This window comes from Amphibalanus amphitrite, unplaced genomic scaffold (genome assembly GCF_019059575.1).
Source record: "Amphibalanus amphitrite isolate SeventyFive unplaced genomic scaffold, NRLGWU_Aamphi_draft 000489F_arrow, whole genome shotgun sequence".
Lineage (NCBI taxonomy): Eukaryota > Metazoa > Arthropoda > Thecostraca > Balanomorpha > Balanidae > Amphibalanus > Amphibalanus amphitrite.
The window spans coordinates 242,257-255,309 of NW_024881983.1; the positions used below are offsets into that span (position 1 = coordinate 242,257).

Here is a 13,053-nt window from a genome sequence, read left to right on the forward strand (position 1 = left end):
AAGCGAGCGGAGTCTTACGTAGAATAACGGAAATTTCTGAGTATGAGCGGCCGGCCGGCCGGCCGGCCGGCCGGCCGGCCGGCCGTGCGGACGCTTTTGCGAGGCTTATATCTCAGCAACCACTTGACCGATTTACATGCGGTAATTTTTGTAGGGTAGCTTCATTCCTTCTACCAAGTATTGGACTATTCCCGATGCATGTGGGTGACCCCTTATGCACGTGCCACGTGCAAAACGAAGAGGTGTCACTTTTGTAATTGTTGCAATATCTCGGTAACTACTTGGCCGATTGCGCTGAAAGTTGGCATGTAGGTAGGCACCCACTAGGCACTGCATATCCATGTGCCAGAGTTGGGGTGCTGCTGCACGTGCGCACGTGCAGGGGTCGTTTCCAGATCTCGAGAACGGCTGGACCGATGGCGCTCAAATTTGGTACACAGTTAGGGACCAGTTAGTAGGGTGCCGTGCACAAGTCAGTTGGGACCCATTTTGCACGTGCGCACGTGCAGGGTGCCGCTCCCAGATCTCGAGAACGGCTGGGCCGATTGTGCTCAAATTTGGCACATTGCTAGAAACCGGTCAGTAGGGTGCCGTGCACAAGTCAGTTGGAGGTACCCCCTCGAAATTTCGCACGTGCAAGACTCACCCCCTCGCTCGCTCCGTTAGTCGCCCCAAAAGGCGCTATACTGGTTAATGATTGACATTAAACGATGAGCGATGAACGGTAGACAATGGAAACTGGACATTTTATGTTGTTCTCATTGCATGATGGACGGCCATTTGTAAACAATGGACGGTGGACGGTAGACGGGAAAGGTAGACACTGGACACTGGACAGTGGACGGCGGATAGTAGACTGCGGACGACGGACGGTGTAGAGTGTAGAGTCGTAGACGTTAGTCGGTGGACGGCGGACGAACTGGTGAACGGAACTGCAGTGACATTTATCTTTCAGTCACATATGGTGTCATCCTTGGTGGTGACAGTGTGTAGGTGACAGTCCAGATGAGCGTGGGACGCCGCTCCCGTATTCCGCTGCCTGCCCCCGCGCTGTGTAGGATGGCCTCAATATCGGGACATCCGGTCTACTCCTACCCCTCGATCCAATTTAGCCTGGATCTGGGGCGAGATAACCAGTGCTGTGAGTGGAACGGAAAACGACTCTTTGTCCCGGCCGAGCATCTAAAAATCACGGCCTAAAATGGATTCACGACAGGAAACTGTGGTCAGTCTCGTTAAAACCTATCTCATGAACCACGGCTAAATATGGCTGTTTACGTCACAGTTGAAGAGGCACGAGGTGAACATACAGAATAGCACTGCTTGTAACGCGAACAGTTCGCATTTTGTAACACGCGTATTCACGTGTTGCACAGCTGCATGCCCTCTGCCTAGCTCTGAGGAGTACCCCCCCCCCTCTCTTATCTCAGACTGCGGCTGGACGAGCGCAAGATCCGGTGGCTGACGTCGGACGGCAGCCGCCCCGTGGACGGCTCCTCAGACCCGTGCGATCTCCAGCCGCTCGCTGACCTCCTCGGCACCACCTGCGAGAACGCCATGATCATCGTCAATAGCATTGTGCTGCTGTTCGTGCTGTTGATGCTTATCTGCTGTGTTCTCTTCTATAAACGCAGGTGTGTGCCGTTGAACGCCGATATATGCAGCTTGATGAATTGATAGTTTTTAAGGCTCGTGGATTATTTTTTGATAACACGCATTTAGTCGCTACTGCACTGTCATTTATGGGTTGCTCTAAGTATGTGAATTAACGGTATACCAATTTTATTTGATAACTATTGAAAGAGGTTCCCAAAGCAGCAGGTAATCCTTCGTATCTTTTCACTGGTATCTACCGATTGTATCGCCGTTCTCCATCGCTCTTCCACTGTCCAACTATCCAACTATCCAACTCAGCGTGGCCTATCTGGTTTCCCAGGTACGACAAGAAGATGCTTCGTCTCAGGGAGATGGGACTGACCAACAAGATGGAGTTGAGACTGGACGGATGGGAGATCAGTCGGGATAACGTGGTGATGAACCGCCAACTGGGAAAGGGTGCGTTCGGCACGGTCTACGGCGGAGAGGCCACCCTGCCCAAGGACAGGTCCTACCGCGGCCCGGACAAAAAACGTGGCGGCCAGGAGGTCGAGATGGAACTGGTGAGCAGAGCAGGAAATCTTCGGTGCTTTCCGAGTGAGCTGTATATGAAGATTATAATAATGAGGATATTGACCAGAGTAAATTGACCGGATGCTGAAGGGAAATAGCATATATCAAACGTCAATCGCTCTTTTCTGCCTCGGTATGTAATTACAGTAATGCTGCGCAGTGATATTGCATTTAACCCTCGCCCGCACATGGGGGCGTGGTTGCCAGTTGCCACCCCCCCCCCCCCCCCAGGTAGTTTTCTGCTCTACACTCAACATTTTTAGAGCTGGAAGGCTGAGTTTTCGTATAGCTGTTTATCTATCCTTTTTTGATGTCCACTGAAAATTTTGAAGTTTGTGTGGTTTTTGCTTTCGGAGATATGACCTTGTTCTTCAGGTCATGTCATGACCCAAATGACAAATATCCAATATCTTGCGTGGGTCTTGTGAGCTTTTGACACCTTGATTTCGGCCTTTTTTGCCAGTCTTACCTCCCACCTATCATGGAACATGTTGTTCGACGATGTACAGGTGTCAAGGTCAGGGTCAAGGTCAACCTAGGTCATCTAAGGTAATTGCGTTTTAGGCAAGCTGAATTTACTTTTTGTGAAGTTTTTTGACTGCATTTTTGGTAAAAGCTTCTCAGATTATGGTTTCATGTAATATGGACACAAAAACAATCGGTGCACACATCAGTATACACAGAGTCACAGACATACAAACACATATAATTGACCTTGACCTAACTTGACCTGAAATGACCTCAGCAGCAAAAATCTGGTCGGGTAGTGTGACAAAGAGGTTCTAGCTGGCTTGGCACCAGAAAACAGCATCGTCATCGGTATATGCTAAGCAGCGCACTTGATATCCAACGGTGACCCAAAACAGCAACATTTTTTAGTTTGACCTGACCTGGAAGGTCAATGACTGACCCGAGAAGGTAAAACTGTGTATCATTGGATTCGTCTCTTCCCAAAGAATCTTTTTGGTCTTTACCGCGAAGCTCTATCTCCAACAGGAACGAAATGGCGCGAGGGTGGCAATCCCCCCCCCCCCCCCCCATGTGCGTTCTAGGATAGGAAAGTGGCATGTGCGGGCGAGGGTTTATATTTTTTTTTTATAACTCAGTTAACCAGACACGACTTGCCATGCTCGGATCTACCTACCGTTGACTATTTAAGTCCCACAGCGTTCGGTGGCCGTCAAGACGCTGAAGCATAACTGTACACTGGAGGAGAAGCTGAACTTCCTCAGCGAGGCAGAGATGATGAAGCAGTTCAACCACAAGAACATCGTGCAGCTGCTGGGCGTGTGTACACGCTCGGAGCCGATCCTGACGGTGATGGAGTACATGCTGTACGGTAAGCTGCCGCCTCGGATGCTGAAGGGACACTCATACGATTATTTTACAGTTTTTTTTTTCACGAGAACAGCTTGTTGTCATCACTTGTAAATAAGTATCTAATTGTCAGTGCGTCTTTCTGTTCTCCGTACGTACTGTTTAGCGGGAAACAATGGGCAGCAATAACGTTGTTATTCACTGACCTTTGCCGTCAATGTTAAAGTTTTTAAGTATCGGTGGAGGTTCTGCGATGTCCTAGGGGATTTGGAGGATGAAGGCTCAGTCGCGTCGTGTTGTCTGCGTCGCACAGTGCTCCGGTCGGCAATCACGAACGATTAGGTACGGGGGCGGGGTGGGGGCGGACAGGGCTGAGGGCTTCGATTAAGCGCCTTAGCGCCGGCTGGCACGGGCTAAGCTCGTCCAAATGGGGCGGCGCGCTGCGCCCGCGGACCGCCTGATCCGGCGGATCGCTCCGAGACGCATCGGTGGCCCGTCTGTTTGTGCGGTGACGTCACGGGGTTTGGCGTGACGTCAGAGGAGGTCCGGTTTCCGGGGACATTTGAAGCCGATAGGTAAGGGATAGATGCTTTGAATTTTGTCCACAACGATCATTTTTCTGCCTTGTGATGTTCCCCATATGTGTTTCTTTTCAGGTGACCTGAAGAATTTCCTGCTCGCCCGACGTGGTCATGTCATCGACAAACAGTTTATGGACGAAAATAATGAAGTATCCAGCAAAAAGTTGACATCTATGGCACGAGATGTGGCCTGTGCGCTCGCTTACTTGGCTGAGCGCAAATACGTGCACAGGTAAGAGCAGAACCTCTTGGAGGCTTCACGGCTAGCTAAACCTACCATTCAGGGCCCCCGGGAGGGATGGAACCATCAATGCGGGAGGTGACTATCAATTCGGTTTCCGAATGCGTTGCGAATTGCCGGTAGCTAGATAGATCGTTAACTTCTGCAGTTGCGCTGTGCCCATATCACATTCAGATGTACTTGTTTATCTGACGCTAGATGTCACTAGTATGACTTGCCTGAAGTGGTATGCTGTACCGCATAGCACGGATGGGCGAACTTCGCGGCTGGATACTCCGGGTCATGGAAGATGAATCGCGAACTATTACCGATAATAATCGTTGTCCAACGTAAATATATCTGTCTTAGGCATGATCTATTTATTTATTTCACATCGAGAGGCATATCCGCTGCATACATTGGCCATTCCATGCCTCGAGTCAATTGCATTTAGTAAAGGTCTATATGTTAACAACTTTTATTCAGGTCGGTTCTCTGTTCTGTTTACCAGTTCGTCGAACGCTCACTGTTTGTTATTGTTTTTTCCCGTCGTCAGGGATATCGCGTGTCGGAACTGCCTGGTCAACGCCCAGCACACAGTCAAGTTGGCCGACTTCGGAATGACGCGCTCCATGTGCGAGAATGACTACTATCGGTTTAATCGTAAAGGTAAGTGAGGGAAACATTGACTACACTACAGCGGAGCTATGGTAAAGCCTTCAGGCGACAATAAAACGATAGCAGCTGTTGCATGTTAGGTGAAAACGATTATCAATGACCTCTTGCATATTCAGTTACCTCAGTGGCGCATATGTCCACAGTTTGGCCTCTGTTTAAGCTAAGTTTGTCCTCTGTTTGCTGACTGTTCTGACCCCGGTGCCGTCTCCGACAGGTATGCTGCCCGTGCGCTGGATGGCTCCAGAGTCTCTGGGTGACGGCCTCTTCACGCCGGCTTCGGACGTGTGGTCGTTCGGCGTGCTGCTCTTTGAGATAATTACGTTTGGCAGCATCCCGTTCCAGGGACTCTCGAACGCAGAGGTGGTGGACCATGTGCGACACGGCAGTCACGTGGCCGTGCCGCACGGCGTCAAAGGCGAGCTGTGAGTACTGCTGAGAGGTGGGGAGGGGACTGAGGGGGGTGTAGGACGGATGGGGTCGGAAGATGAGGCAGTACGATGCACAGACTGATGTCGGGTAGTGAGAATGTAGTAACGTTATTTTGCTTTTTTGAAATTGCACTGTCTGAATAACATTGAGCCATATTAACAATGAAAAATGACAATGAATGACAATGAAATGTGTACGATGTCAATGCAGTCGTTAACGTTGTAGAGAAGTCTGATTTCTTTACGCAAACTGCCGCTATGTGTGTTCCGATATCGTCGGGCGCTGGGCTCGTCTGACCGGTATTCCTCGTCGTGTTCCCAGCGCCGAGCTGCTGCTCTCCTGCTGGTCCTACTCTCCCGAGAAGCGGCCGGAGGCCAAGGAGGTGGTGGAGCGGTTCGCCTCCTACCCTCGGCTCATCTCGCCGTGTCTGGACGCTCCGCTGTCGGTGGTCCAACTCGACGGTCAGAACACGCACGAGGTCGACCTCAACTCGAGTCGCAAGCACAGTCTGTTGATGAACGGCCGGCCGCAGGCGCTGTTTCAGCGAGCCACCTCTCACGAGCTGGCCGATATCGCCGAGTCCGAGAGGCTTGTAAACGGCTCGGCACCGACGGGAGGCGGAGGCTGGACCGTGCCCTCCAGCCCGTTCGGCCGTCACGCGGCGCATAACGGCCGTCACGGCCGTCCCGGTCACCGTCACGCGGACACGACTGATGTGTGAGCGACCGTCACGGAGCGGTCCGCACCGCGCCGTCCGGTGCGTCTAGTCAGAGCCGTTCTATCAAGTACAAAGACTGGGGTTGGGGTCGTCATAGACTGATGAGAGAGTCATGTGTTAATCGATAGGGGTGTCAGTCAGCCACCCAGTGTTCATAATCTTCACCGGTCGGCTCTGGCGGCTGGTTCCCGCAGCCGGCCACAGCCAGTGGCGCTCACTCGTAGCGCTCGATATATTCTCTACGCTAACGGAAGTTCCATCGCGAGCTTAAAGTCCAGGTGACGTCCGCGAGCTCCGCGCTGCTCTTCCATATGTCATGGTTGGCCAATTGTCGCCGCTGGGAGGCGCCCCACAGCAGTCATTAAGGGATTTGGGCTCATATATAGATCTGTCGGCATTTCTGCCCAACGCGGTGGATTGGGCCGTACGTTAACACTGCTCAGAAGCTAGTGCAGTCATTTTATCGGCAGTTTGCCACTGTATCATCGAAAGTCATGGAGGTATGTACGTCGGCGTGGTATTGTATTTTGGTTGTGCACTGCGTTTGTGCGCATGTATGTTTGTGTATGTGTGCATTGTGCCATTGCAAGGCATGCGACTGTTGGGGCAGGGATGGGTCAGTTTGCGGCTGGTAGTGACAGAACCACTGGATGTGGGGTAACGCATGTTGCCAGGGTTGCGTCAGTCGAGAAGGCGCGGTATATGCCATAGGCACGCTGTGAAAATCTTATTTGAAATCATGAAACGTCATAACATGATGTCAAAGTGATGTTATGTGTGTCAGCCGCGCGAAATCAGTGACTCTACGTTACGTCAGTGTGGTGCTAATTGTCCTAGTAGTAAGTGATAATATTGTGGTGTGAGACATCATGTGATGTCTTGGTGGTATCGCATGACGTGGTGACGTCATATGATGTCGCTGTGCCGTGGATGATGACGTGGGCTGTGACGATGTACGATAGTTGGACAGGTTTAGAGGCGCATCCTGGCTATAACTCAGGTGAACGTCACTCAGAGGTCACGACGGTAGTCAGGTAGCATGACAGGCGCCGAGGCGCGCCGCCGTTCGAGTCAGTGGGTCAGTCGAGACTCGTGAGACTTCCATAGGATGTTGACTCTAGTTTACTTCAGGGCACTCTTATACTATCGCTTATACCTATCACATCTGTTATCTTTGCACACCATTTAAAGATATTGGGAAGATGTGCCCCGCTTTGCCCTCTCTCTCTTTCCAACTATGGCAAGCTGCGATGTGTTATTTACCGAATGTCAATCCAGACCGTCATATGCGCGGCCCTCCTTCGTTCTTGATAATTTCCAGAAGTGGTCATTGAACTCAACATTCAATTCATAGTCATGACGGGTCTGCTATTTGTACTTCGCATGTTGTCAATTCGTAAAATGAAAATGTGTTATTTTGATTTTCGTCGCCGTTTTGAATTTATTGAAAATATGTAAGGCTGCCTTTCGTGCTAATTAAACAAGAAAATTGTAGACGGATCACAGGAAGGTAAAGTTACTAAGATCCGTTCCGTCACTCGCCAAATATTGATGGTAGATAATCATGACTCATTGTCCATTGACCCCTTGGAGCGGCACACGGAGCAACACTACCGGTAGTGTTGAACTTCTGTTGAATATCCTTCGCCCCAGTGGGGGGGGGGCATATGTTACCACCCTGTCGCGTTTTTCGCGTGTAAATAAAAAAGCGCGGCGCGTAGCGCCGCGCCGCTTGGGGTAGCTTTTTGTACATCAATTTTGGACAATGTGTGAAATTTTTGACCCCAGGTCATGTCAGGTCAGGTCACCAGGTCAAGTTAACTGACCAAGCCTAAAAAAAAGTTTGCAATCATGTCCAGCCTGCAGTGTTTGTCAGAGAGGTTTCAAACTTGGTGGATTGCATGATGTTATGGGCGCCTACAATTTGTATATCTCGGATTTTTCATATCCGTGACCTAAGGTCAGGTCAGTGGCGTGACCTTACCATTATAAGGCAATGGAGAAAAATGAAAATGCCTCTAGATCCGTGTGTACGCATGGGAACAGTCCAAATATTTCAGAATCACAATGATTTAGTCCACTCGTGATGACCAACGTGTCATTTTTGCTGATAGCCTCTAGACAGGTCATCTGAGGTCACTTGAGCTACAAACAGTTTTTTGCCAATAACTCGCGATTGGAAAGAGATAGAACGCTGGGGATGGTCTCATTGTGTTTGTCTTGTTGAGACGCATCGACTGATATGCAACATGACCTTTTCCGGTCAGGTCATGACCTTGACCTGAGGTCAAATTTTCAAGTTGACCTTTCAAGGTCAAATTATAGTTCATTCGACGCGTCTCGGCGAGGGGAACACGATTCTGGCAATTGAAATGCCGTGGCTTTTTGTAGTCAAAAGTTATTGTCGAAAAACACTTTTCGTAAGAACAGCTATTTTTGGAGTTTTTGCCCTCTGGAGGCTAAACCGTTGACCTGAGGTCAATATTGATAATGACCTTTTCAAAAGAAGAGCTCAAAAGCTATCGTTTGCTGTTCCATGCGTTTTTCTAGCTACCATAGTTCCTGAGATAGCGGCATGTTTTCTGAAAAATATAGTGACAATTGGCAAATTTTGACCTTTGATGACCTCTGGTGACCCCAATATTGCTCAAAGGTGAAAAATGACCGAAATACTTTCAAACGTACGCATTGAGAGCTATCGACTGCTTTTTACCGCGTCTTTCTATCCCTCTTAGTTTTTGAGTTAGAGGTGGGTGGTAACATATGCCCCCCCCCCCCCCCACTAGGGCGAAGTTGGCTGAGACCGCCACTGGGGCGCGGGATATAGTACCACCGTCTCATACACACTACCTCTGACTGATATTTTGTGTAGACGCTTGCACGAATGCTTGATTTTGGTCCCGTTCTGGTCAACGTTCACATTTTCAAAGCATATTTTGTGAAACCAGCACGTCACTCTGATAAAATCATTGGGCACCGTTAGCTCTGTCAATGATTCGCCCTTCTAATCGGTGTGATCTTTGGCCCTCCATGTCTGCACCAATGTGGATTTTCAACCCTCAGGAGAAGGGGAGGGGTCCATTGTGCTGCCACGTTCACTCGGCGGACGTCAGTTCTAGGCTCACGGGAGCGGCATCGTTCGCCGGCTCTTCAATGCAACAACGCTTACCAAGTGCAAACATGTGATGATGACACAGGGTTCTGCCCCGGAGCCCCGGACGCTGCCGCGTTCCCTACTCGATCGGGCGGCCGGCCGCGTTCGGGGCTGTGTGGGCTGCGCCTGTCTGGAGTAGAGCAGGTAGCATTAGGCCAGCGATAGGCGGTAGTGTATCCGCCGGCAGTTGGTGAGCCGACTAGGTGTTGGCGGCTCCGACTATTGTGAAAAGGGTGCGGATGCAAGGGGCCCGATCAGCAAACTGTGCAATGCATGCGTACTCACAGCTGATGAGCAGCGACCGGCCGGCCGGAGGTGTATCCAGAGTTCCACGATCTGAATATCGGTAATCAAAACTGGATCCAGGGCTTCTCATTGTCTAACGGACATTGGTGAGGTACCGCGCTCACCATAGACAGAAATCTCGTGAGGGTTTGTCTCCCTTTGTGCTCGACCCCAGCGGGTGTCATTGGATGGCTACTGTCGCGGGCTGGCCGCCGTTCAGTGATATGTTTTGGTGGCTTTAGGCCGCGGTGTGTGCGACAGTTTACAGAAAGCCCGGCGCTAAGGTATGACGGCTGGGACTTGCTCGTCTCCCCGTGCGCTATTGTTGCCTGTCGTGTCACGTATTGACGGTCGCTCGCACGGCGTGTGAAGGAATGCAACCGTTGCGACTGAGTCGGGCAGCAAGAGACATTGAGAGGACCGCTACAAATGTGCTGCTTCCCAGTGCGTGAGGTGTCGATATTGTAACAATACATGCTTATCTTGTGTTTGATTGTATTGGAGCTGGACGTGGTTGAACATTAGACCTTTCATGAGGCGTAGGATTTTCATCTCCTGCCAGTCACACTGCACCTTCTGTGGTGCGCCTACTTGCAGTAGCGCGATTCGCTTTCATTTCATATGTAAACAAGCTAATAATGATGATTAGGGTTATTTGGGATCTGCAAAGGTCATCGACGTTCCTAGGTCACATCTTCGCCGCCCCGGTGTGCTCGTTACTACGAATTCGCCGGGCTGGAGGGTTGAACACGCCGTCTGACTTGGCAGCCGGCTGGACCACGGAGCGACACACGGTAGGCGAGGTGATCGAAACTGAAGGTCAAAAATCATTAGCTCCCTACGGGCAATTCTAACGTCATGTCACCAGAGGTCAGCAAAGGTTACATACATTTCGCCTATTCCGGCACTTTTCAAACAAATCGGCTTACATCTCTGGGGGCCGGGGGGGGGGAAACTATAGCGTCGCGGAGGAGCGCATTTGATAGGTAGCTCTTTATGTACAGGGTGTCCCGAAATTGATGCGCGGTTGTTCTATCCTCAATAACTTATAGTGTTCGAATTTATTTCACGGCTTATATGTTGTCATAGTCCCCATTCAGTTGCATACACGGCCTATTGCACTCTAGCGTGTCACGTTTCAGGTTGTCAAGAGTCTCTCCTTTGAAACCGAACGCCATGCCGCTTATATCTTCTGAAACAGCCTCTTCTCTGAGCTAGCCCGTGGAAGCTTGCTCAGCTCTTTTCTGACGATCGTCCAGATAATTTGGATCGGGGACAGGTCCAAGCTGTTTCCAGACCATGTCCCATTCTCCCAGAGGCCTGGGAGCCTCGCTCGGCACCAGTCCTGGGTCTTCCTGGCGTGATAAGCTGGAGCCCTTTCTTGCTGGAAAATGGCCCTGGACATGTCCGACAAAAGTTTGAGTCTGGTTTTTGAACCATTTACCTTTCCCCTCAGCATCTTTGTGGCTGTCAGCATCTGTCTTCTTCAGCACCTCGTTGACATAGTAATATCACGGTCTGTCCCCGAGGCACCTCGTGAAGCTCAGAGCGCCTCTGTAGCTCATCATGCTCCAAATGAGATTCTTCAGCAGACGTTTCACCGTCTCGACAGCGGACTCCTCAGAGCTGCCGTTGGCCCACATTTCGATCGTTCTGGCAGTTAGGGGCTTAGAGACCACAAAGGGCACCTTGTCACTGAAAAGGACGCATCTCCAGTCCTGAATGGTCCAGTTTTTGTGGGTCTTGGCGAAATCCAGCTGCCTGCACTTCTGGACCACGGTAGGCCAAGTCTGCATCCTGAAGCTGAGCAGCTTCAGCTTCAAGATAGTCTTCAAATACTGGTGGAGGGTCGATTTGGACTTGCCAGGGCGAGGGTTAAATCGCGCCTCGCTGAGGGGGGGGGGGTCAGCCCCCTGTCCTTTTCAGTCGATATCTCCCAAAGTATAGTAGGTATCGCCACGAAAGTTTTAGGAGCCTTCGGGCATTAATTTTACACCTTGTGATCAAATATTTTTCCGAAGCCTATATGATTGGTTGGCCGCAAATGACGTCAGAGTGACGTCATGTGCCGCCATTTTCGACCCAAAAAAGGTTTTGCGGGAAGAACTGTCACGCCCACGGTTTTGGAGACAGATAAAATGTTTCAAATAAAAAAAAAACGATAGAAAACGTGTAGATTCAACACAAGGCTACAAAACTGCTACCGCGGATGTGTCAAATTTTGGATTTTGACCTTCAAAACTCAAAAATGATATGTTTTTGGATGTAATACCCTCAAAACATAAATAACGGCCTATATCTTGTGGAACTACTGGTCTGCCATGCCAAACTTGAGCTCGATAACTCGATTTTTGGCAAAGTTATGGTGAAAAAACGGCTAAAAATGTATGACGTTAACTTGCGCACTAATGGGAAAGGCGGTTAATCACCCCTCCCCCCCTGAGGTTTTTCGTGAATAGAGGAAAACCGCGGCGCTTAACTCCACGATATTGGGCATGCCTTTTCCCTCATCAATTTTACACCTGATGTGCAAGTTTTAACGTTCTACCTTTCAAGGTCAGGTCACCAGGTCACTTCGAATGACCCAACCTCAAATCCTTTTTTGCAACTTTGTCACCGTGTCAGAGCTGCAGTAGATGACGGAGGCCTTTGAAAGTCGTAGGACGTAATGAGGCCTTACACCTTTTTTGCAAAATATGAGCTTTGAAATTTGACCTTTTCACCTGACCTTGACCTGACCTCCACCAGAACGTTGTCTAACCCGGCCCTGATGGTCGTGTAACCAACACAATTGAATTTGAAATGTAAAATTGGCCATAAAACATGCATCACACGACCCTAGTATAGTTGGGTCCATATTGTGACCCTTTGTGACCTGACCTCTGCGACCTGACCTGGAATCAGTGACCTCCTAAGCAGCATGTGTATTAGACGACCAACTCTGGATCGATGATGTTCGATAACATGCATTTTATCCGATCTTATATATAACACCGTAACGCATTCAGTGGCGGATCCAGGATTTCGTCAAGGGGGGGGGGGGGCACTTACGGTATTGTGGTGCCCCCTGGCATTTGATGCCCCCCCCCCCCTCCTAAAAAAATCCACGGATTTCGGCCACTTACTTTTCGGGATGGTGCCCCCTCAGACCCGGGGAGAATGCTCCTTCAGACCTCGGATTTCGGAATGGTGCCCCTGGAAACTTGGAACGGAGACAGACTTCAGGATGGTTCCCCCTCTGCCCTCAAACCTCGCGATGGTGCCCCCGACCCTTGAGATGGTGCCCCTCCGACCTAGTTGGGATGGTGCCCACGGAGGGAGAAATCGGGATAGTGCTCCCGGAGAACACAAGATGGTGTGCCCCCGCGGACCTCGGGATGGAAATAGCCCCACCCGAGGCGATGGACAGAAATGGGCCTCCGGGAGACCCCGAAAACGGTACCCTATTCCGATAGATCTTCTACTGGATGGTGTCTCCTTAGGAGACCTCACTGGGTTGAAG

General features: G+C 50.3%; 1 protein-coding gene across 1 annotated transcript in view; it reads left to right on the forward strand.

The window, feature by feature from the left end:
• The window catches only part of LOC122392510 (receptor-type guanylate cyclase gcy-5-like), an 88,862-nt gene extending 78,823 nt beyond the window's left edge, over positions 1-10,039 (forward strand). Inside the window, exons 19-26 of the mRNA XM_043387436.1 lie at positions 1,431-1,634; positions 1,937-2,159; positions 3,337-3,508; positions 4,143-4,299; positions 4,844-4,956; positions 5,180-5,387; positions 5,716-7,749; positions 8,934-10,039. Of these exons, the coding sequence (XP_043243371.1) occupies positions 1,431-1,634; positions 1,937-2,159; positions 3,337-3,508; positions 4,143-4,299; positions 4,844-4,956; positions 5,180-5,387; positions 5,716-6,115 (1,477 nt within the window). The 3' untranslated portion in view covers positions 6,116-7,749; positions 8,934-10,039. The remainder of the gene's footprint in view (positions 1-1,430; positions 1,635-1,936; positions 2,160-3,336; positions 3,509-4,142; positions 4,300-4,843; positions 4,957-5,179; positions 5,388-5,715; positions 7,750-8,933) is intronic.
• Positions 10,040-13,053: the final 3,014 nt, after the last annotated feature.